The sequence below is a fragment of the Pelmatolapia mariae genome, linkage group LG14, assembly GCF_036321145.2.
Source record: "Pelmatolapia mariae isolate MD_Pm_ZW linkage group LG14, Pm_UMD_F_2, whole genome shotgun sequence".
Classification (NCBI taxonomy): Eukaryota; Metazoa; Chordata; class Actinopteri; order Cichliformes; family Cichlidae; genus Pelmatolapia; species Pelmatolapia mariae.
In genome coordinates, this window is record NC_086239.1 from 631,064 (window position 1) to 656,120 (window position 25,057).

General features: G+C 41.4%; 1 protein-coding gene across 1 annotated transcript; it reads left to right on the top strand.

Moving 5' to 3' along the window:
- The first annotated feature begins 9,637 nt into the window (after window positions 1-9,637).
- Window positions 9,638-13,943, top strand: atf5b (activating transcription factor 5b). Its single transcript, XM_063494203.1, has 4 exons — window positions 9,638-9,845; window positions 10,435-10,656; window positions 11,002-12,193; window positions 12,696-13,943. The coding sequence occupies exons 2-4, from the start codon at window positions 10,518-10,520 to the stop codon at window positions 12,880-12,882; spliced, it is 1,518 nt and encodes a 505-aa protein (XP_063350273.1). The 5' UTR covers window positions 9,638-9,845; window positions 10,435-10,517; the 3' UTR covers window positions 12,883-13,943.
- The last annotated feature ends 11,114 nt before the right edge of the window (window positions 13,944-25,057 follow it).

A 25,057-nucleotide genomic window follows, 5' to 3' on the forward strand; every position in this document is an offset into this window, starting at 1 on the left:
GTGCCCTCAATTTTTTTTAGCTGTGTAGTTTCTAGAGGTTTATTAAGCAAAATCATAGTTTGTAGCAGGAGTCTCACGGGTGCTCTGAAGGGCCGGACACTGCCTCTGAGCTCTGGTGTGCAACTTAAGATTTAATTGCAAGAACTGAAACTCATTAGACAATAAATGACTTTAATTTAACTCTTGTGTTTATTATTTGTATTTTATGTTGCACGTTTGTCCTAATCATGGTCCTTTAGCTTAGCCTGTGTTACAGACGGGACATAAGTCATTACAATAAGAAGTGAGGTGTTAAAAACAATAAAAGTTCTCCAGAGCAGCCACAGATTACGCTTTGCTCGTGTCCTTTTTGATCTTCAATGGGTTTCTTTTGCTTCTTCGTCTGAAGAACTTTGCTGCCCCAACCCTGATTTTTTCAAGCCCGCTTTTTAACCGGTCTGAATTTGATCTGAATTCCCACAACAAAGACTTTTATAAATGGATATCAGTATTGAATCCCACAATGCCAACTAAGTCACAGTGATGGTGTGGTTAGAAGAACTTGAAATTTTTTTAAATGTTATAAATAAAATCGGCATATTCTGTGCAAGTGGAAATTTTTAACATTTCTTATGTTTATTTAATTTCAGCTATGGTGGGAGAAAGTATAAGATTTATTAGTTTTTGGACTGAATTTCTGTGGCTTGCAAAATTCTCTAAAAGCACAGCAGCAACAGCACTGAGTAACTGAGTCTGACAATGTTAACAGATCCTGTGAAAATAATGTTTACTAATGTTTCATTGTTACTATTCTTTGTGAAGACTATTAGCACAATAACAATCATAACAATAATTGGAAGCTAACAAATGCTAACATGCTAATGCTAAACAGTTTACTATCATGCTGGCACTAAACCATAGACGGTATAAATCTGGATTTAGATTACAGATCTGAAAAGTGAAGCCAATGTGGAAGTGCTTTAAAGCTGCACTGAAGGCCACCTGAGAGCTGTGGTTGCAAAAAGACTTTAAAATTGCTTTCTGCTCTGACCTCTTTATTCATATTTGATGAGTTTATGAGCTCAGTCACTCATTTTGGGTTATACTGAATAAAAAACACAAGTCTCTTTTGTAAAATCACTCTATGTGTCAGCGTGATTGTCTTATATTCTTTGGATAATGATTAACTAGTGATTGACAAGTTAATCGTTATCCAATGAGCTGCTCAGACCCATCGCCATGATCAATGACATCATGTTAGCCTCATCCACTTTTTATCCCCTCTGTGCAGAAAACAAAGAGCAGAGATCTGTGCTGAAAAGCTACGTCACTGGAGCTGTGAGCATCAAGACGTTACCACGATCATGTGTCTCCGTGGATTCCTTTGACGCTGTGTTCACACCAAATACAAAGTCTACAGTTTACTGGATGAAGCTGAAAACTTTGCTCTCCATTTATTATAGTTTTTATGGTCAAATAATCTTTTCTTTGTTCTTTGCTTTCAGTTAAGTTTCAGTTATTTTCCAGAGTCAATGGTTTGTTTGCTTTTTGTTTCTGTGGAGTTGTCTTCCTGTTGTTAATATGGAGTGTTTGTCAGATGAAATATGTAAGAATTTTAGAAAAGATGCTACATGAACACAACATCATGACAACATTGTTAGTCTGACTTTACCAAAGCCTCATCAGGCAGGTTGCATTAACATTTTTATTTTATTCTAGTTATCTCTCCAGTTTTATCTGAAGTCCACTTTTATTTCTATTTCCAGTTAACTAATTTGTTTTCACGCTCATTTTTTAGTGAACTATAGTAACATTAGGCAGAATGTCTTTAAATAAAAAGCCAGCTCAATTGTAAAAGAAATGCTACAAAAATATATAAATTTTAAAATTGTCTGTGAGCTGTCTGCAAGTATCAGCTGAAGAAAAGCGTTTCCATGTTTTTCTTATTGTAAATCTTGTTTACTGTTGCTGATTTGTGATTGGTGGGTTTGTGACAGATGAGGACATCTGTTGGTGTCAGCTCAGCTCAGCATTGGTTAATGAAACACTGCTATGATGTTCTCTTCTGACCAGCTTCGTCTTTCACCAGGTAAACGTTTGGCTTTTGCTTGCTTGAATAGTAAGAAGAGGTGGAGCTGTGTAGCATTTGTCCTCTTGTTGTCTTCGTGTGTGTAAATGTGGTGCACTCACAGTATTTGCCTTGAAGCATGAATACAAAATCCTGAATTTACTCTCTCAGTCTGACCCAAATGTCAAAACCTCCAGTGAATTGACACTCCTCCTGGTTAACCTCACATCGACTTCCACCCGACCGCAAACCTCAGTTTGCATTACCTCTCACCCAGCCCCCCCCCCAATAAAAACAAACCCAAAAACTAACCTCCAGCTCCTCAGCTACCACAGGGCTCCTGGTGGAGGTGCTGAGGGAGCAGCGAGAACATTGTTTGAACTACAGTAAAGCGCAGCTCCCTTCAGCTCCCAGATCAAAGGCAGAGGATTACCAACAGCCTGCTGTAATGAGACCACGATGACTTGAAATTACTGGGACTGCTTGGTACACTCTCCCCCCAACCACAGCATTGTTACAAGAGACTGCGGTGGAACACCCTGAGAAAGACAACAGTAATCTAGTAATGTGGGTTTCTCTGCATGTAAACTCGTCCTCGTCTGCTCGCTGCACCGTGTGCGATACCGCCGCAGAGCCGGAGCTGGTGACACAAGTCGGCTTTCTGGTGTGTGGTCAGTGCGGGTCAACCAAACCCTGCTTGTCCCCGTGATTTAGACTATGATGCAGTGTGTTTGTGTCACGAGTCCAGGTTTGATGTCAGGCTGTTATTTTATTTATTTTGAAAGGGACAAAACAGACAAAGACAGGAAAGCAGGGGAAGAAAGTACAAGTGTTCATGCAGACTCACTATAACTCGAGTAAACTGGAGGGTTTGTTTCTACAGAAAAGAAATTCCCCCCCCCCGACTCGCTGTGACACTCATTCGTTTCATTAAAGCATCACATACTTCACAGAGTAAACACATGACACAAGATTGTATCGTTTTTCTGTTTCTTAAGTAATGTTTTTATAAAAGATAATATTAGATTAAGTTGTTTTTGCTCTAAATGTCAGCATAACTATCTTATAACAGTTTAGTTTTTTGAATGATATAAAAGAATAATAAAATCCAGAGGCCTTGGTATGATTTGTGATGCTTTGTACGTTCTCTTTATTTCCATTAAGATTTTACAACCAGTGTGTGAAAGAATGTATAATATTACAAACCAGTTTCACAATGAGACCCACATTAATCCTCATTTCATCATCTAAAATGTGTTTGTGGCCAACGGTTCATTCACTCGTCTGTATTCATGCTGCTTTAGTAATTTGCATTTCTAAGCACACGTGGTGTAAAATTAATTACAGTTTCAAACTGGTAACAAACCAAAATGGAGATTTGCGACATTGTTTTGTCTCAAAAACGCAGATAATATCGTGGGAACTGGATGAAATTGTCTACATTTGATATTCTTCCCCTTTCCCAGCGTGCTACACTCATCATCGTCATCTCAGGTCTAACATGTTAATTTAGCTTCGTGTTATTAATTCATCTGGGCTCTTGCGTGTTTGAGCTGCTGTGTGAGCGCGGAGCAGCCGCTCTGCAGCGCGGCTCGCACCGGTGCCGTAATTACAGCAGGATTTCTGACGTTCCCCGGCGCCTGGCTCCTATCGCAGGAGATGTGAGGGGAGAGTGACACGCTGCCTTGCATGTTCTCCTCGGGGAACACTTATCAAAACAATACGCCAGCCATCATTCAAACACAGCCCTGCACACTTTGCCACTTTGAAGTCTCCCCGTCCTCTTGTTTTTTTAATCTCCCCCCTCGCCTTTTCTCTCAGTCCCACTCTCTAATCCCACTGTAACGATGGGGATTTTGCACAATTCACATCCATTTGCTCGTACAAACACGACACTTCATCAACAAATAACAATACGCTGAGACCAACTACTGAATGGGAACTCTAAATGGGTTCGAGCGCTGGCGCTGCCATGCATCTCTGCCTCCGTGTTGCCAATCCCTGTAAAAAGTTAATGTAAGCAGGATTCACAGGGAGCTGCCGGTGATGAAATTATGGTGTAACTGATACCAATGTGCCATAGTAAGAGGAGTGCATGGCCGCCTGTGTCTTTGAAGAAGGCTCTTCCCATCCCACGATGCACTGCTGGAGAAGGCTCCTGTATGGTTCTACAGTACAAACGGACAGATGGAGGGCAATACTGCACAGAGAGCAGGCAATCGTTTTACCGCAACACACAAAAAGCCTGAATTCATTGTGGATTGCACTCCAAGCTGAAATAGCGTGGACCAAACATATAGGCTGTGTACAGTATACAGTAAAGAGGCCAACGGCAAATGTCCCCTCAGGAATATTCACTTCTTCAAATTCATTTAATAATAAAATGCATTAGGAATCCATATTTATTAACATGTCGACCTTTTTCCTGTCTGCTATCAGTGTGTCATTTTCTTTAAGGTCATTGGCAACAGATTCATTATGACGTCCTTGTAACTTTCCTTCATCTCCACGACCTGCTATGATTACAGATTCATGTGTGACTAAAGAAGCGTATCATGCATAATAAAAATCTGCACCGTCTGCAAAAAATAGCAAGAGTGTAAACAATGCGGGTGCGAGGGCTCTGAGGGGGAGTCCGTGAAAAACCCACGGCTCCGGGGATGCCAAAAAAACATGTTTTCAAGTGGGGGTGAACCAGTGTTGCCTATTACTATAGCAACAGGAAGACCTGGCTGCTTCAATCAGCTTTTGGTTTGTCGGGGAGGCAGAGGATAGGCAGAGGAGCTGCAGCCGGGGAGCCACGCTGAGAGACATTCTGGTTTTACTAATGAGGGCAGCGGGACCCGCGGGTGGTGTAACCCTGCCTGTCCGACCCCCCCGTCTCGTCCTACCTGTCACTGGGGCCGTGATGTACACAAGCAGCACAGAGGTCAAGTATAAGAAACACAAGCAGAGTGACAGCCAAGACAGAGGCTGTTACAGGTTTCCTCCGTTTGCCAGGACACGTTTTTTTGAAACCTGTCAGCCTTTTGTCAAAAATGTAACCCAGCTGTCAAACTGTGTTCCACAAATGTCCGGCATTACAGCATGTTGCATGAAACAAAGCTAAAAATTGTTGGTTCACAAATCTGTAAAATTAACTGCAGAAAAAATCTGAATTGCTGAGACATATTCTTTGAAATCGTCGGCGTTTTTCTTTAAACGCAATGTTCAAAAAACCTCCGACTCTTCTGACAAAATGTAACAATCACATCTTCATCTGCTCACACGCACGGCCAGCAAAATAACAGCACCACTCAGCATTTGTTATAAAAAAGCTGGAAAACAAAATGTTCTGACATAAAAAGAAGAAGAAAAATAAAATAATATTAATAATAATAATAAAAATCCATGCTCAAGATGAGAGAGTCTTATATTACATTATTGTTCAAATGTATATAGGATAAAGTCTTTGTTTCATTACGTGAGTAATGCAAATATCAGAGAGGGTACGTCTGCACTGTTACGCGTGCTGATCTCACGAGTGTTTTCTGTCTAACATTCACGATCCACTGACTGCATCAGGAGCAACTCCAGGTTCAGCAAAGTGCCCAAGGGAACTTCGGTAACAGTCTGAAGCAGCCGGGGATCAAACCACCGACCTCCTGATTACTAAATGACCTGCTCTGCCCCTGGAGCCAAAGCCACCTCGACAAAAGGTGGTTGAATGATTTCAGAACAAATGCGACTGACTGTCGGTACTGATGAGATTACAACCAAATAAAAAAACAAAGTTTAAGAATGACACTTTTCCTTTTTCAGTGCGTGTTTCAAATATGCTGCAATGTTTCATACTACAAATGAGTCATGTGTTGTATAATACAACCTGCTGTGTGTTTACTGGCTTAATTAACATATATTTATTTTTATGTGAAAAATGAGTAAATCACAGTATCTACATCTCTAGTATAAATATAGGTGTGAACCATATTTTACATATGAAACATTTGTCAGGACGGAGCAGGACAAAGTGTTGAACCTGCACTACAGTCGCCCACACGATGAAACGTTACATTAGGCTGTACTTTTATTATTGTTACTGGCTGTGATGAGCCGACTGAAGACACTGCTCCTGGTTAATGACATTTTGTGTGTTATCAGTTTAAAAAATGCAGAAACATTATATTACAGAGAAACTGTTCATCATCGCAGCACAGAAGGCTTTCATCAATAAGTTTTAATCAGTCAAACGGAGGGTGACAGTCAGCTGTATTAAAGAAGTATGTGGTTTGCATTTCCACTATGTCTGCAGCCACTGCAGTTGTAATATTTATTTCTTGTTTTACACTTGATTAAAGTTCATGATTTAATAAAGAGACTATTGATGCCAGTCGAGCAGGAATCAGATTGTGCAGTGACTGCAAGAAAAATGTGTGTGTGTCTGTGTGCACGCACACACATGCACGTGTAAAAGGCACTAAAGACAAATAATGATATGGTTCAGTGTGACTGTAAGGACCTCGTAGCTTTTCTTCATGTGCTCTAGAGAAACACAATCACTCCAAACTCAAAGTGACAACAGTTAATGACTTTGTTCAAATGTACACACACTTCTTACAGTTACACACAGTTACTGTTACACGTGCCAAATACACGCTGATGTGACAATTTCAAAACATTACCTTCAAAAATGTTCACGTATGTTTTGGCTTCAGGAGACCATGTTATATATTCAAGTGTGCGCAAGTTTGTTTTGTCATGTTGGTGCAAGTTTTGTCTCTAAATGCTGTTTAGAGTAATGAATGTCGCCAGCATCACGAAGCGTGCAGCAAAGCTCAGTGATGTCATCTCTGCAATGTAAAACCAGTGAGAAACACTACAGTCACAATCAGTGCACACAGGCAACAAAATAAAAGTGTTCAGCTGAACACACGCACACACACACGCTGCCTTCTGCTAGGCCTCCCCCTATGTTTACTCTCACTCTCCTGTGTCTGTGCGAGCTTCCTGTCCCACACCTGTGTGTACCTGAGGTCTCTTTTACAGTCACATAAAAATCTAAATGTTCTTCCATCAGATTTTGAACAGGTGTGGAGATAAACAGGTAATCAGCATGTTGATGAGCTGTCTTAGTCTTTGTGAACCGATGAAGCTAAAAGTGAAACATTTTCATGCACTGATTTTTCCTTACGCCTCTCAGTGAGATTAAGTTAGTAAAACTTACAAATAATGAGCTGAAATTACTGAAGTTTTATTGTATTTGTACTCAGATTTGTTCTTTTTAATTTGCTTGTGTGTTTTGGAAACATTTGCTGGACTTGCATGATTCTTGTTTGAGCTGTCAGGCTCACCTCACTGCGTCCCATATTTGCTACATGATGGTAAAAGAAACACAACCTCAGTAACGTCACAGTGAATATAATGTGTTACACATGAAAAACACAATGGTTACTTTCTTGCTTTGCTATGAAGGACTTTCACTAACGCTTCTCAGCCAACCGGCGTCACACTCGCTGACATGATGTGAGACAAACCACAGAAATAAGTGAACGTCAACCTTTGTGTTTGTTAAACAAGTTAGTCTTAGTTAAGTCGGTCAATAATAGTAAGTTTAATGAACTCAAAAAGGAAGAAAATGCCTTTTAAACCCAAAATATTGAAGTAAGTAGAACAGAGCTAACACTACTTAATTACGCTGAATGAATTACTTCCAGATATTTGAGTCTTTAAATCCGTGAGTGAGAACAAGCTTCCTGAAAGCTTTACTGCAAAACAAGAGCAACAACTGATGCTCGGTAACGATGTTCAGGAAGCCAAACACATATTATCATTATAACTTACTCCCTCTAATTTATAAAGACTCCAAAATCATTTCTTTTTTCACTAAAAGAAAAAGGAATTCTAATGAATACGAGTTAATAATGTTTGCCAGCCCTCTGCGACCTTCCTGTGTGGAGTTTACATGTTCTCCCTGCATCGACTCTCCCTGGGCTCAGTCCAAAGACATGCTTGTTAGGTTAACTGGTGATTCTCAGTTGGCCCTAGGACTGAATGTGTGTGTGTGTGTGTGTGTGTGTGTGTGTGTTGTTAGCTCTGTGATGGACTGGCAGCCTGTCCAGGATGTCTTGTGCCTTTCGCCCTGTGTCATTTGGGATAGGCTCCAGCCCAAAGGCAACTCTAAGCAGAATAAAAAATCAGATGAGTCCTTTTCACGTCTGCATCTTGCTGACTTTACAGATCTCAGTGTGAGAACGGTGCGTTAACATGCTGAAAATTTTCATTTAAAAAAAACAGTGTAGACAGTTTGTGTTATTCTTTAATTAGGCACCATTCAGGTTTCACCCACACGTGAACTCTTCAAACCGGCTGTGATGTGTTTACCTCGTGGAATGAAATCCACATAATTATTATTGTTTTTGTCATCACCTCCGTGCAACATACACTGTCAGTTTAATTCATTTGCCAAGAAAGAGAAAACATAATAAACAAAATGTGATCCTATTAGTTTGTAACCTTATTTGTTTTGTCATTTTATATTCTGTTACATTGAGAATATTGATGTTGTTATGTGAGGAATGAGTAAGCACACAGGTTAATCACACAATGTTTTCTTTAGTGTTAAAGAGTACACAAAACCTCTGTGTAGTTTGTAAATCTGTCTGTGAGGTCCTTCCACTGTTGGCGGTTCCCACTCAACCTCAAGCAGCTGACAGAATTCACAATTTACATTTCTTATTTTTCTTTGTAATATTTTGCAGATAAACTCTGTGGAAACTGTAACAAACAAAACACAAGTACTCACACAGATCTTTCATATTTCTTACTTTAAACTACAAATTATGTATCAAACTTCTGCTCACCATGTAGTTATGTATAACGTGTTAACAGAAGTTCGATAAAGTATCTTAAACGAACTAAACTAACAGACATGAATAACCCGCAGCGTAAGAAATGTTTGTGTGTGAGAGTTTTTGCTGGAGGTCAGACTTGGTCTCCTCACCACACCTTGGCCACTTCCTTTCCAGTTACGGCCGTGACGCGTCGCCGTTAATGCGCAATGATTAGCAATCAGTGTAAGAGTGATAGCAGGCCAATGGAAGCAGAAAAGTTCCCCTTCATAAACCAATGGTGCGGCCACATTGTTAACGCGCTCAGCGAATCCCCTGCGGATCTGATGCAACAGGGCTGCAACTAAAGTTACACCTTCGAACTGCAACACGGTGTCCTTCCGCTGCGGCGCGCTGAAAACTAGTGCCTACTGTACCGTCTCACGAACGTATTCCTCACATGTCCACAGTTTGTGTTGGAAAGAATCTGATGACGTATTTAACTGCTGGTGTGAATGTTTAGTGCTCCGACAGACACGTGATGTTTTCTAACAAGAGATGGTAAGAAAAATTTACTTTGTTTTATTTTATAAATGATTTAATGTGAAACAACAAACCAATGAATTAAAGTGAATAAAAGTGAAACGAGCTAATGAAATAAAGTGAAGCTCGCGCACAAACGGGCTGTGGTCTCTGGATAACGGGAAAGTCCCCCAGCTTCATGACGTAACGGCCCGGTGAACTCGGTGAAGTGCGGATTAATCCCATCTGCTGTGATGCGGTCCGGGCATTAGGAGTTGGAGAAGTAGCGGATTTAAAAACTTTCTGTCTGCAAGTGTTGTCCGTTGAAATAGCGCTTCATGAAGAGTCCCTGATTTCCGAAAGGGAAATGATGGCTTTTTAAACGGTGCCTGTCGTCCTCGTCAGCCTAAAGCTTCGTGTGCTTTGCTCCCGCAGCGCACTTTTTACCACACTAATTCAGAAACTATGGGGTGAGTACAAGTGCCTTTTAGCCTCGTAGGAGTAAAAGAAAGTTGGGAGAAACGCGTCTTTTCTTACTTAACTAACACGTTTAGACACTTTGAAGCCAGCGTTACGCCGCGCGGTGAGTCCGGTGGTTGTTTCCCGCTGTTTGCGGGCGTTTTCGTTGCTGTGTAAAGTGACCTGGTCAAACTTGGCTTGTTACAGTGTAAACACGCTGAATGGATTCGATTTGGAAACATTTTAAAGTGCGCAACAGATGTTTCTGCCTACATTCTGTAAAATTATGTTATTTATAGAAAAAGTTAAAAAAAATTGTAATCATTTTAAAATTTTGATGTTTTTTTTTTTAAACAGAGTTTTAAATTTAAATTGTGACATCAGTCAGGAATGGCTTCAAATAAAGTCTGTTTTAAGTTGGAGGTGAAAACACGAGTGATTCATTAAACTGAAAATGATGAAAAATTAATGTGCATTTATTTTGTAATTATCTTTTTAAAATATTAAATTGGATTTTTTTTTTTTTGAATTACTTAAAGTTTGAAATGGGCCATTCGAGGCTAATAAAAATTGCAACGTTCTAATTTTTCCCTCCCGCAGGTCTTCAGGTGTTTCCACAACTCTTTCATCCAGCCAGCGCACGGTTCGTGCTTTTGAACAATTCGATCGAAGCAGAAGACACAATGGCGGCATCGATCCTTCGCAGGAAAATTCCCCCCGTTTCCACAGGCGAGCTCAGCGCTCCCCTTCTCCGACAGGCTAGCCCCAGCCAATCACGGCCGCGGACGGGGGCGGAGCCAGCGGAGAGGCAGCACTTAATTGGTGAGTTTGGCCAAGACGATTTTTTATTTTTCCACATCCCGAGGTCGGAGCCGCAGTGCAGCACGGGGCTAATGTCGTACAGTGAGTACAGCTAAGTGGATATTTATCGAATGCAGACGATGCTGTTCAATCATTTTCAGATGATCGGTTAGTTGGATGTATTGCTTAATTTAAACTTCTTTTATTTTTACGTTTACTCTCTCAGCCTTTGGTTATTTCACATTTTTTTCCCTGTTTTTCTAAATTTCAAGATTTAATTTCAGTCGTTTTTTGCAAACACTTGAAAATAGAATGGATTGCTTTGCTCGTTACGTTACGCTTTCTTCTGGTTTTGAATTTTTCTAGGTGATGGTCACTCTGATTGGATGACGGAAAAAGTTGATTTGTCTTCATTTGTATCTACGACCGAGTCTTCTCCAAGCTCATCTCTTCCGCCCTCGCCGTTAGAACAAGATGTCAAGGTGCCCTCGGATCTGGAGGTCATGACCTCTCTGCTGCAGGAGGAGCTGGCTCAGCTCGAGGACTACTTCCGCTCCGAGTCCACATCCACCGCAAACAAGTTGGAGAAATCTTCAAAATGTGATAAGGGCGCCCAAGCCATGGGCTCCCAGTCTTACTACCAGTTACCCTATGGCTCGTACGGGACCGGCCAATCAGAAGCCAGCCCTGTGGTTGTTACCTTGGCAACAGGGGAGCTCGACCTGGCCAGCTTCTGCGGCGGACCCATCAGCAGAAGCAAAATCGCAAGACCCGCTCCATACAACTACCACCACCGCTACCACCACCACAACAACGGGCGAAGAATCCTCGGCGAGACCGTGAAAGTCGCAGATGAAGTTGGACTTGATACGTGGGGCTCCAGGGGATGTTACTCAGGAAGTACAGAGCTGTCTGTGAACCACTACTCGACGCTGAAGACGGTGAGCAAGAACAGCCTGGGCAGCATCAAGAAGGTGAGAGAATGTGCTTTATCTTTGAAGGAAGAGGAGAGTTATTGTTTTTCAGAAGGAATGTTTTGCAGCGAAGAGATTGCTCGAGGTTTTTGTCTGGGTGGCTCGTACGACGGCCACCACAAGCGAGAGGGACAGTTGATGCACAATGTGAAGGTCAATGTAAGTTACGACAGCACGGGGCTTGAGGTCTTGCACTGCAGCAAAGACGGAGGACTTTCCGGGAGTATCCCCCAAGAGACAATGGTGGCCGGTGACGGCTACTTCCACCAGTCCATGGCCAGCACAGAACCTTACCATAGCTTTATAGGTGACCTAGATCAGCCGTCACAAGCACAGGCTGTCGATCCCCAACACGGCCACTACCTCTACCCGGAATGCCTTGCAGACCAAAGCTACGAATGTCTGTCCAGAGGGGAGGGCGAGGGGCCGCTGCTGGGTGGCCCCATCCACCGCCCCACCCAGAGGCTAAAGGATGAGCCCTGCTCTGTGAAACCAGCTCTGGTGATGAGTGCAGTGTCTCTGGATGCCAGCAGTGGCGAGAGGAAGCAGAAGAAGAGAGACCAGAACAAAACTGCTGCTCACAGGTAAACACGCTTTGACTTTGTTAAAATGTGCAGGATGTGATGGAAATAGTAGTTTAAATGTACAACGTCAGCATGGTGTTGCATAAAGCAGCCACCGCATTGCTTTAAATGTCCTGAAAAATGTAGGAGGGACGTGGAAAGTCCCTCGCTGTCTGCCAAATGCAGCCCCACCTCAGCAGTCCTACAAGTCTGGCAGCTCGGCATGTTTCACTTAAAATAGCAAGCATGTGAAAAAAGCAGTTGTAGTCTACAGTTGGTTTTTTCAGTTGTACAATAACTACAGTTGGTTGTTGCAGGGTCCACCTTATGTAAATGTAAAGTTCCTTGAGGCGACTGTTGTTGTGATTTGGGACCGTATGAATAAAGTTGAATTGTCTCAAGGGAGGGAGCTGTTTGCCTCTGCGTCATTTAGCTTCAGAGGCCAGGCACACTCAACTCTTTATTAAAGTTGCAAGGCAGCAAAATCTGTGAAACCAACCACACACGTTGTTCCTAATTGCAGGTACAGGCTGCGTAAGAGGGCGGAGCTGGACTCTCTGGAGGAGGAGCTGCACGGTCTCGAGGGGCAGAACCGGGAGCTTCGTGACAAGGCGGAATCGGTGGAGCGAGAAATACAGTACGTCAAAGATTTACTCATCGAGGTCTACAAGGCTCGCAGCCAGCGGCTCAAACAGGACGGCAGTGCCTAAAAGAAAGAAAGAAGCCCGACGCCCACGATGACCTCACCTTCAAACCTGCCCAGCCAGCACCAAGAGAAAAATCAAGTCAAGAGCACCAACTGGTTTTTGTCTCACAAATGGTAGTTTGCATGATTTTGGTAGTTCTTTTCTTAAAAACAAATAAAATGATGTAATTGTTCTGAGAGGATGACTGATCGTACAGAAAAGACCAGACGTTTCCAAATGGGTGACCTAACTATAACCAGCCTTAGCGAGGCGGCTTCCAGAGGAGATGCTGAACTTGTCCGTGACCACTGTGATCCGAACTGCACTCGCAGCCTTGTGACGACTGAGTTTGCGCTCACGACGAAGGATCGTTTACAAAACGCTCTTTGAATTAGTAGTAGTGACTGAATTTACTTGTGGTTTTTTGTGACACGCGTCAGCAGCAGCAGCATCGAGGCAGAACCATGCGAAATCTAGATTTTATTTTCTATTTTATTTTTACTTAATGATGTTCATTTATCATTTGCTTACAACAATCAACCGAATAAAGGGATTGCTGGAAAACTTGTGTAACATGCTCTACAAATATTCATTATCAGCAACATTTAGAGAATTTGTATTGCTAAACTGTTGAGTATTTACACCTCTTTACCCAATGCATGTTTGATTTTGGAAAAGCATGTGCGAGTGTTATTTGAAGGCAATATTCTGTTAACTGCATGGCTTCAAGATCTCCACTGCGTCAGTTTCACTGAGTTGACTTCCTCCCTCTCATCAGCTGGCGACTTTTCTCCCTCCGCCAGTGTGATTCATGCTCAGGTTTTGCTTTCTGCTCTGAGACACACAAGCGTTCGCTGGCTTTCTTTTGTCCTTCTCCCTCTCTTCCGGCTGTATTTTGCGAACGAACAATCACCTGTTGACGCAACAATAAATGGTTGTTGGGTACGACTTTGTGGGAATTTTGTTTTCAATTGATCAATTTGATGTATCTGAAATTCAGGTCCTTTTAATAGTCGATGTCAATGTCAGGAAATGAAACATCAGGTCAATGACAGCCAAATAAACCAGTTCTGTAGTATCATCCACCTCTGCCTTTGACTGTTTTTCTGCTCACGACACCCTGAACCCCGTTCGGCCCAGTGCGCGCACAGCGAATAAGAACGGGCTGGGATTAAGAGATGGAGATAAAAGCCCCCGTGCCCCTCCCTTTATGTTTCCACCCTGCCCCCAAACTGCAGGTCTCAGCCCTCTGATTTTGGCTGCAGTGCAGTCAGAGTCTTAGTCCCAGGATTCATCGCTGGATGGCAGGCTTTGACTGACACCTGACCATTTTGTGAGAAAACAACCTTATTCCCTGGAGCCTGAGGAGCTCACACCGAGTCCAAACAACCGCACAATCAGAGAGTGTGTTTAGAGAATTCATAAGTACAGCCCCCCCTAATATTTTAGTGCCGTTTCCTGTGTTTTGATTGATCCCCGGGGCTGAGTGGAGTCGTATCGAGCTCCGGCAGTCAACAGAAAACACAAGTTGCCTATCTCGTGTCCCAGCTCGTAGAGGGCGTGCGTGTATGAAGGCGCGCGCGTGTGTGTGTGTGTGAAATCTCTTGGTATCTCTCCTAGCAGTCGTAGGCCTTTCAAGTGCATGAGGCAATATCACACAATAGTTGCAGAAGGAGGAGAGAGATGCAAGTGAACTATCAGAATAAAAAAGTACTGGGCTGACAGAGAGCGCCATTAAATCTATTGATTCAGGCTTCTGTTTGTTGTTTGATGCAATGTAAAAACAGAGTGTGAAGCTGTTCTGATGAAGAATACGTCACAATAAATCTATATATTTCTCTACATCATCGATGCAAGAGCTGGCATATATAATCCCCCAGCACACACACACAGTTATTAAGAAAACGATTACATGCATATGGAGTCATAAAATTAAATATATGGAAGAAAAGTTGGCCTTTGGCTTTCTCCTTAACATGAAATTTTGTGTCATACCACAGATTTGAGGTTTTAGCCTCATTAAGAGATGAGTTATGTTTTCATTCTTCAAACACTCACAAGAGTAAACTGTTTATATTGTTTAGCATAACGCTATATTGAGTAGTTTTCTTACATATACCCAACGCATAAATTTCACCCTGCCTGTACTGTACGTGTTCAGAGTTTCCGTAGATACGCTGCATATTTAAGTTTTTATTTCATACTGTGCAAAAATCTTGAGCCTTTATAATTTGTCTCGCTTGAGGCAGACGTGGTCATTTAAAGACGCTGGCTGCTTGTATCATTATTGTTATTAATTTTAGTCAACGCTGACCTCTGAATCATTCAAGGAGAAAAAGCCGTCTAACTCAAAGGATGAACCAGTGTTGCGTCTACACATAACAAACAGTTTAGCAGAGATCCAATTCTAAATTGCATTTTAAACACTGTTACAGCAGGATTTGCAAAAACACATAATTTGTTTGCATTTCTCGAGTTGAATCTATGGAAAATCCTATTAGTGGAAGATTTGGCATTAATTAACAAGTTAATTAAAAATTTAAAAAGTGGAGAAAAAACACCCGACACAGAACCTGAGTGATGCATTCACTGTTCACTGAAACATCAGCTGAAACGATCTCACTGGCTGCAAAGAAGGGAAACTTCTGTCCACCGCCATCTGTGGAGGGCCTGTCATGGTTTGGGGCTGTATTTCAGTCAGTGGTGTTACCGGTTTTGTTAAAATTGATGGAATTATGAAAACAGAAAGTGATGTCTGATTAGCAATGGCTTCACTTTTGTTTTTAGCCTGATCCCAAAGACACGGGCAATGAAATAAAAGCATATCTGGACAGAAACACAGACTGGGATCAGCCCAGAGTCCAGACTTCAACATTATTGAAGCGTTGTGGGATCGTATCGACAGCAGGAAAGAATGAAGCACTTTGGAATGTTTGAGCCTGGAGAAGTATTCCTGGAGACGAATTAAACACATGACAAGAATGTTTGCCTTAGAAATGTCAGATTGTGCAGAACAATAAAAGTCGTCCTACCAAATACTGACTTTAAAGCTCAAAGTTTTTGACGTGTACATGCATGTATGTATGTTGGAGATTTCAATAAATCACTGTAACGATTTCCCAGTCTCCTAGCAACACCTAAGGAAATAATGTAGTTTTGTACAGTGCTGTATATTCACATTTTCATTCCACATTTCTCATAATTAATTCTCTACAGTCTAGTTTTCTTTCTGTATAGTATCATCTCCAATATATTTAAATGTCATTGATTATATTCTTTGTTTTATTTTAATTTTATTATATATATATTTAAGGTTCATATATAATTATATACATGCCAAAGTTGTTGTTAGGTTCTTTCTAAATCCATTTTTGTGAGCACTCAAAGTATTTCAGAGTTTTACCATATGTAACACTCTTTCACCACTAGGTGTCTCTCCAAGCTCAGCAAAAGACTTGCTCTGCAATCAAAAACTCTGCAACATTACAGTGTGGTATGAAAGTCCAATCCCAGAGCTTGTTTTGTCTCGTGACAGATCTAAAAGTCTACAGCAGACAAACAGCATCTAACAGTCATGACTGTAAGAAACAGGAAAAAACCCAACGAGGACCTGACACAAGACCTTAATAAGGCATCCGATATACAAAGAAGAACTATTGCTCAAGACTACTTGAGAAAAGTTGACTACCTGCCCAAGAGAGTTCAGGCTGTGTTAGAGAATAAAGTTAGTCATGCTAAGTATCGACTTTCAAGCTTGTTACAGTTGTCCAGACTTACTCTGGAGCATTAATCTGCTGGAAACAGTCAGACGATACACTGCGGTCATAAAGGCCTGAATATGGTCAGTAACAACACCCAGGTAGGCTGTGGTGTTTAAATGGTGCTCTGCTGGTATTAAGGGGCCCAAAGTGGGGCAAAACTGTTTCCCCAAGACGATTACACCAGCAGCAGCCTGAACCACTGATACAGCCCCAGTTTCCTGTTTCCTGTAGTTGTGGCACCTACATTGGTTCAACTGTGTGTTATTTTTTAGTTTCTGTTGCCTTTCTCTCAGCTTGGGGCAGTAAGTGAACAAACAATTAGTCCCAATACATTACTACTCATTCCTGACATGAAGCAAGAATTGGTCATTCCCTATAAGAGAAACCAAATCTGGAAAAAGTTCCCACCGACTGACCTATGTGTGTCTGTATGTGTGTGTGCGGGTTTGTTTTGTACAACAGCTTTGGCAGAGTACTGTGACAACATTTGTATGTCCACAGCCTCAGGGTCAATAAGGGTGGCTCGAATCTTTCATAACTTCATAAATCAGGAGATGTTCACATTAATTCTTATATTTCCATTTCAAATGTAAAGCCAAAATCTAAAGCACATATTCAATATCCAAGTTTGATATATCCCATGACACTAATTCTCCTTTATTCAATTCAATTTTATTTATACAGCGCCAAATCAAAACAACAGTCGCCTCAAGGCGTAAGGTAGATCCTACAATAATACATACAGAGAAAAACCCAACAGGTGTTTATTTAGGTGTGAATGTAATCATGAATGGCTGTCTGTCCAGGATGTGTCCTTCCACCCTATGACAGCTGGACTAGATTTCAGCACTGAGTTGATAAGCAGTTAAGAAGATGGATAGATGGGAATTTAGACCAGGCTACTGAAAATAAGATAAAATCAAGATGCAGCACCAGTCACTGGACCAGTGACATCAACGGTTCCACTCTGGACCTTCACTGGTGAGGATGAATATAAAAAACATGACATATTGCATCAGTGGTTACACACAGCCACCATGAATTTACATGCTCAGTAAAGCTTCGGTCGTATTGAGACATGCTGGCTAAAGAAGTAAAACGAAAGGAAGACAGAATGATATTAGAGCCAGTAGGCGAGAAAGAAGTAGGGGGCTGGTGGGGTGATGCAAGAGGAGCAGAAAAATAGAGAAGAAAAATGTGTGTGTGTGCATTTTAGTACAGGGGATGGCCGCAGTGAGATGAATGGCCTGGAGCTCTGTTCAATGCCTGCATGTATACCAGTGAGAAAGCTGTAAATTCATTATGAGCAGTTGTACAGGGTGGTAGAACGGAGGGGGTGAGGGTAAGTTGGCTGTGTTGGTTGGTATGAAAAAAATAGATTAAATCTTAAATTTAAACCTTATAACTGTAAAATTGTTGGTCTTCTCTTGCAAAAATCACCAGTAGGTAAATATGTGAAACATCCAGAAAGCGCTATCATTCAGAGAGAGCATCAATGTGATGATTGCATAAGAAAAAGTTTTGGAATTGTTCAAATTCTGTCAAGTCCGCTAAACCTGCAAATACCAGTAATAGTCCAGCACTTTCCTCTCTGTCACAATACAATAAAAAAGTATGCCAACAGGATCAGTCTACAGTATGTCAGTGTACTCATTCAATATTACAAATTATTTTTTATTTGAACACAACACTAAAACCAGCATTAGTACACCAGCACCATGCTAATATGTTGGTGGGTGCAGCCAAAATCTGCATATGATGAGAATGACAAACATAATTTTCAGAGCAAGTCAATAGAAATGATTCTATTGATGGTTTTTCAATGCAAGGCATGCCATAACACACACAAGGTAATGGGTAGGGTTTGGCAGTATATATATATAACAAACTCATAAATGAGACAGATCCAGTTTTACTTTACTGCAGTGGGATTCTGTCAGGGCGACCAAGGCAAGAAGTCCACTGAAATGAAAAAATAGCCATCAGTAAACATACCAGAGTCAAAGTGATCTCGCTCTCCAGTCATCTCAAACAACTCTCTGTCATAAAACTTTTCACCTGTTTGCATCCATCTTTTAAATTACTGCCATCTTGTGGCTGCAGTTGGCTATTGTCTCTGGAAGCAGGGTTAACTGTGTGACTACAAGCCATTGGTACCAGTTAATTTCATGTGATTGTCGATGTTCCACTATTAATGGCTTGATGTTGCAAAGCTGTGAGGCCAGTGGCTTTTTCTGGTTGTCTGCACCTCCGTATTGTGGATAAACCTCTAGTGTTTAACAGGAAATTGATGAGAGATGAGCACAGTGGAGAAGCTGCCGGTGATACTGCTTTCACTGATCTGAGATCAGTTATCATCTACCACACTGTGTAGAAACAGAGCTATCAGCTTAACAATGATAAACTGCAGAGGGTTCATTTACTTGCTCATAGGTAAGATGGGTTTAACAAAAGATTTTGTTAATACACTGTCTTCATTTTTCATTGATGTTTTATTCAACATATTGTGATATTGTAGATATGATATTTTATGCATAATAATTCCTTTAACCTTTAACACTTTCCATGCAATCTGCCAATTAAACACTTTTACGTGTAGTGAGTGTTTTCACAGTGTGTGTGTGTGTTTATTGGAATTTTTAATAAAATTCCTCCATCACTCATTGTTGTGAGGTAAGGCTAAATACTTTTATAATAACCGTAAAAGTAATAATAGTTCACAGTTCACAGCGAGGAAGGTGAAGACATCAGCATCGTCTCTGCTTGCCTTTCTCTAAGTTACCATATGCCACAGCTTTATTGTAAAATTGTACCATCAATTTAATGTTATATTTTGTTCATGTTATGACTTTGTTCCCATGACTCTAATGAAGGGTAATGAAAACGAAAAATACATTTTTATAAATGTGCAGGATACCAATAATGAAAAAGTTGGGTTGCTGGGTACAATGTAAACAAATCTCATAAACACATAGTTTATTTACAACCGATCATAGAAAACATATTAAATGCTGATTTTTATGTTTATATTAGCTTAATTTTAATTTGATGGCAGCAACATGTGTCAAAAAAGTGCTTGTGACGTCTGACTACACAGCAGTTTTCCACCTTTTCATGTTTACATGCACTGCTGTGAAAAAGTCTTATTTGTAAGGTCTGCATCCCAATCCATCCGATGTAAAACTGATGCAGCTGGTCATTAAAAGAACATTTGGCATCACAGTCAAATATCAGCTTTTTTCAGATGTGTTATTGCCACTAGTGGTGCAATGGATCACGGTTGATCCGTTCCGAACCGATCCCACTCCACGGTTCGGCACGCACGTGATCCGAAGATTCGAAAAAGAAGAAAAAAAGTATGTGTATGGTGCGCGTGGTCAGTCTGTCAAGCGATAGTTATGGTCAGCGCTAGCGGTCCAAGTGGAGGAGCAGAGGAGTTTGTGGTATTTAAGCAGCCCTTTGCTGCCCAATCCGACCGGGCTAAAGCTATTACAAAAGCTATTGGGGTGTTTAGCTGCAGACGGGAGGCCGTATTCCGTTGTGCAAAACAAGGGGTTTAAACTGTGATGTACGTGCTTGAGCCACGCTATGATATCCCGTTCGCGTCCACTTTAGTGGCAAGATCGTTCCAAGCATGTATGAGCAGGAATAGATTTAAGTTATGGCTGAACTGTCCCAGGCATCTTCTGTTGCCCTAACTACTACAAATGGGCAGGAAAGCTACGTGACCGTGTCCGCTCATTATATCGCACTCGGCTGTGATATAATGAGCGGTATGTATTATTGTAGGGTCTACCTTACAATATAAAGCGCCTTGAGGCGACTGTTGTTGTGATTTGGCGCTGTATAAATAAAATTGAATTGAATTGAGTGGTAGATACAAAGCCCTGTACTGCCCTATATTGTACCATAATTTTTTTTAATAATTGGGTGGAAAGAGTCTAGAGCTGAATGTTTTAACAGGCAAAAAATACTTCAATAAGTAAATAAGTAAATGTTCAATTTTTGTCTTTTTTCTTTTTTTGCTGATCCAAAAATTGATCAGATCCGTGACTTATCGGATCGGATCACCGTGATCCGATCTGAACCGTGAGATTTTTGATCACTAATTGCCACCTACTGCAAAATATTTTCATGATCGTAAAATGCCTCAATTAAAACATTTGATATGTTTTGTGTTACAATGCAGGTTAATTAGATTTGTATTCTTTTTTATTTACACAGTGCCCCCCCATCCTGTAGGACAGTGACAGCAGTCTCTCACTAAATCTGTCTCAGGAACAGAGTGTGCAAAGAGTGCTGATTTACTGAGTGTTCTTTTCACTGACACTGATGTAATTGGCTCCAGCTCTATGCCAACCACAGAGCTGACTCTCCTAACCAGTCTATCGCGCTGCGTCGGGTCCATCTTCTTAGTGCTGCTTCCCCAGCAAATGATAGCATAGAAGAGCTTCACTGGAACATCTGACTGTTGAAACATCAGCAGGAGTTTATTGCAGATTTATTCCTATAGAGCACATGTGTCAAAGTCAAGGCCCGCGGGCCACATCCGGCCCGGTGTACATTTATATCCTGCCCGCGAGATCATTTTATATAGATGCACTATTATTGTTATGCATGGCCCGGCGATATGAGGCGCTAATAATATACAAACTACAGATCCCATAATGCAGCGCTGCAGCCTCTTTGCTGAACGCTAGGCTAACCGGGAATATTGCCGCGTCAATCAAGTCAAACTTATGTTATTGTGAAGCTAGCCGCTCACAATGGTGGAGAGAAAAGTTGATTCTGAAAACAGAGCCATTCAGCGTCAGAGGGAGACTGAATATATGTTTACAGACATTGCTGGTAAACCCGTGTGTCTTATTAGTGGAGCTAATGTGGCTGTAATTAAGGAATTTAATTTAAGACGGCACTACGAGACAAAACGTAAGCTGAAAAACCTAAATGCAGAGCAGAAACTACAGAAAGTAGAAGAGCTAAAGAAGAATCTGACATTTCAGCAGATGTGTTTTACCAGAGCAAAATCACAAAGTGAAGCTGTTGTGAAATCAAATTTTATTGTAGCAGAGGAGCCAAATCAGCCCGGCACTCTGAAGAGCTGCATGATGAAGCTGTGCGACGTCTTGTGTCCAGACAAAACGCAGATTTTGGCAAATGTGAGCCTGAGGAGAAATACGATTGCTGATCGGGTTTGTGAGATGGCCACTGATTTAAGAACACAGTTGTGTGAAAGAAGCAAAAACTTTATTGCATCCTCTCTTGCTGTGGATGAAAGTACAGACATGATGGACATTGCACAGCTGGCCATCTTCATCCGTGGAGAGGAAATATTGAACATTAAATCGATGCACGGGACAACGACAGGAAAAGACATTTTTGAAAACGTATGTCAAAGTGTAACCGACGTGAAACTGCCCTGGGACAAACTTGTTGGACTTACAACAGATGGAGCGCCGGTGTTGTGCGGTGAAAAAAGTGGACTAGTCAGCAGGATGCGAGTAAAGATGCAGGAGGAGAACTGTACCGGTGAGTTAACAGCCTATCACTGCATCACACACCAGGAAACACTGTGTGGTAAAGTCCTAAAAATGGAGCATGTAATGATCACCGCGACGCAAACCGTAAATTTTATCTGAGCTAAAAGTTTAAATCACCATCAATTTCAGTCTTTTATGTGGGAAATAGATTCAGAGTTTGCCGACATTCCTCATCATACAGAGGTCTGTTGGCTGAGTTGGGATAAAAATTCTCAATAGAGTTTTTGAGCTCAGCAAGGAAATCTGTCAGTTCATGGACATGGCATGTATGATGCGGTGAAGGCATTTCAAGTGAAGCTGTCACAAATGCACCAGTGCAACCTGCCTCACTTTCCCTGTTGCAGTAATGTTGAACCGAGTCAGCGGACTTTGCTGAACTGCACCTGTGCAGATTCAGATGGAGCTGCAGTGTAATGATACACTCAAGGCAAAGTACGACACTGAATGGCCCGCACAGTTTATTAGTTCCATTCCTGAAGCAATGCCCAGCTCCGTCTACATGCGGCTCCAACCTTGTGTTTGCTTTCATTTATTTTTTCTGGGGTTTTGGCAGCATGTTCATATTTCTAACTTGCATAATTTTGACAGGATATATTTTTATGAAGAGCAAAATATTTAAAGTTAAAGTTTATTTTTTTAAGTTTATTTAATCTGGAATAATATTCCTGTCTGTTTTTATTCATATTTATGTTTAAAAAACATTGTTTTAGTGTGTTCAACAAATGTTTATCTTGTTTGGCCCGCGACCTAAAGCGTGCCTTGAGTTTTGGCCCCCTGTGCAATTGAGTTTGACACCCCTGCTATAGAGTGTGTCTGTGTTCTTGGGGTTTAACACTCATGCTCGAGGAGACCTATAACAGCAACCAGTCAAACTGTCTAACAATGTCTGAAAAGACTTAAAAGGTAATATGTGCAGCAACAGTGGCAGCAGCAGGGATTAAAGTAATAGATGATAATTAATTAATTAATTCTAGATTAATAGAATAATAGATTATTCATGGCTGGGGAACAAAGGACCAATGGTGTGACAGGATCTCACGAGGAGCCAAGAGGTATCATAATATCAGACTAAGCACATTTTTCATGATTAATGAATAAAGTTGCATACTGAAACGTGCTGCATTCCTCTCATTTCATGTAAACTTTGTCTTGTAGCTTTTCAGTTGCTCCTCCTATGCTTCTTGTTTTATTTTAAATCCCCCCTCCCTTAGGCATCCCCTGGAACCCATCGTTTCATGCCACAGTGATACCAACTGTGCGTGATTCTCTCAGGCTAAGTTGTTGAAACATGGGAGGTGTGCATATAGAGCTCAAAGTGTCTGCCTGAGAGGGTTACCAGCAGGTGATGAGCCAGACGTGCTGTTTACCAAACACAGTGCTTATTGTTCTATCATAGCAGGTTACCTTTGACTGGGTCGTCCTTCCAGCAGAGCTGAGTCCTTCGCTAACAGAGGTAACATCTCTTGCTACGTGCTTGCAAATTAGAAATGCATTAGACACGAGTGGCATGTGTGTGTGTCTGTGTGTGCGTGTAATGCTAATTTTATACGTCTGCTAATGCAGCCGCACTCATTCAGAACCATTAAAAAAGTCTGCCCTTGTAAGATGTAAGCCAAGTTCTTCACATGAAGGACATTCAAAGCATTTTGAATCCACCTGAGCACACTGATACTACATCTAAAAACCTGAGTCCTTTTTAATTTGATAAATACGCCTTAACCAGCCACTTTATTAGTTACACTTAGTTACACTATACTACTACAGAAATGCCAGCATGTTGGAGGCATTCCTCAAGGATGTTAGCAGTACTGAAGCACTCACTGTGTTTGGCATTAACAGCTATGCCACGTTCCAAGTCACTGAAATCCTCTTGGTTGAGTCAGTACTATGTTATGGAATATTAAAGTAAAAGCTGAAAAATGGTATCTGTCATTAGTTTATCAGTAAAGTGAGAGTTTGTTTCTGTTGAGTACTGAGCCACACTTTGTGGCGGCTTTGGTTCGAATCAATGTTTCCTGATATATTGGTAATAAGTTTGAGAGCTACCACAGACGGACGGCTGTAGCAGCTGTGACGACACCACTGACTCTGAACAGTCACTCACTGAAAATGAAGCACAAACTTCTGTGATGGTGAGGTTTGTGCTTCATTTTCAATAAAGTTTCAGCTCTGATATTACCTTAGGTGGTAAGTAATGAAGTACAACTCTACAAACATCAGCAAACACACAAACTGTGTGCAGTTTGTCTCACAGTGTGATGCAGCTAAAGTGCAGCTGCTGGATTTCACAGGGAGAGAAAAGAAAGAGCTTCACTCAGAGATGGAGAAAGATGAGAACGACAGGCAGACTAACTGTTATCGCTCGCAGGTCAGTGCAGGATAAACAGGTTCGTTTGCTGCACTGTGATGGATTTAAAGTAAAGAACAGTGTGTGACTGCTGCACAGCGGCTGTGTTTCATGGTCACAGTTAGCTCACAGTGTAGCACAGATTCATTCACTGAATTCCACCTTCACACCAACTTCATCCAGTCTAACGTAAAGGCGGCATAAACAGTGTAGAGTCAGTGCAGAGGATGGAAATCATCCAGGACAACTCAGGAAACATCTGGTTGAATCCAGGTGTGTCAGCAGCTCAGCTGATCACAGCCTGTACACTAAGAAAATCTACTGGAAATTAATGAGTTTGATTCTTTTCCCCACACTGAACCATTACAACCCGTTTAGTTTCCCCCACCTGCTGAATCCACTTTAACCTCTGACGGTGCACATTTCCCTGTTTACAGGCAGAGTCCCCAACTATGATGTAGGCATGAGAAAATAGAGCTGCTTTTTATTTACTTCTTTTTCTTCTGATTCAAGCTGAGAATATTTAGAATTTAATAAAGTTTGTATTAACA

Bases quoted from the DNA above. Each gene is read 5' to 3' on its own strand.
- atf5b (XM_063494203.1), top strand. From the start codon at position 10,518: ATGGCGGCATCGATCCTTCGCAGGAAAATTCCCCCCGTTTCCACAGGC. The intron at 10,657-11,001 runs GTGAGTTTGGCC...GAATTTTTCTAG, and splicing joins GGAGAGGCAGCACTTAATTG to GTGATGGTCACTCTGATTGG. The intron at 12,194-12,695 runs GTAAACACGCTT...TCCTAATTGCAG, and splicing joins AACAAAACTGCTGCTCACAG to GTACAGGCTGCGTAAGAGGG.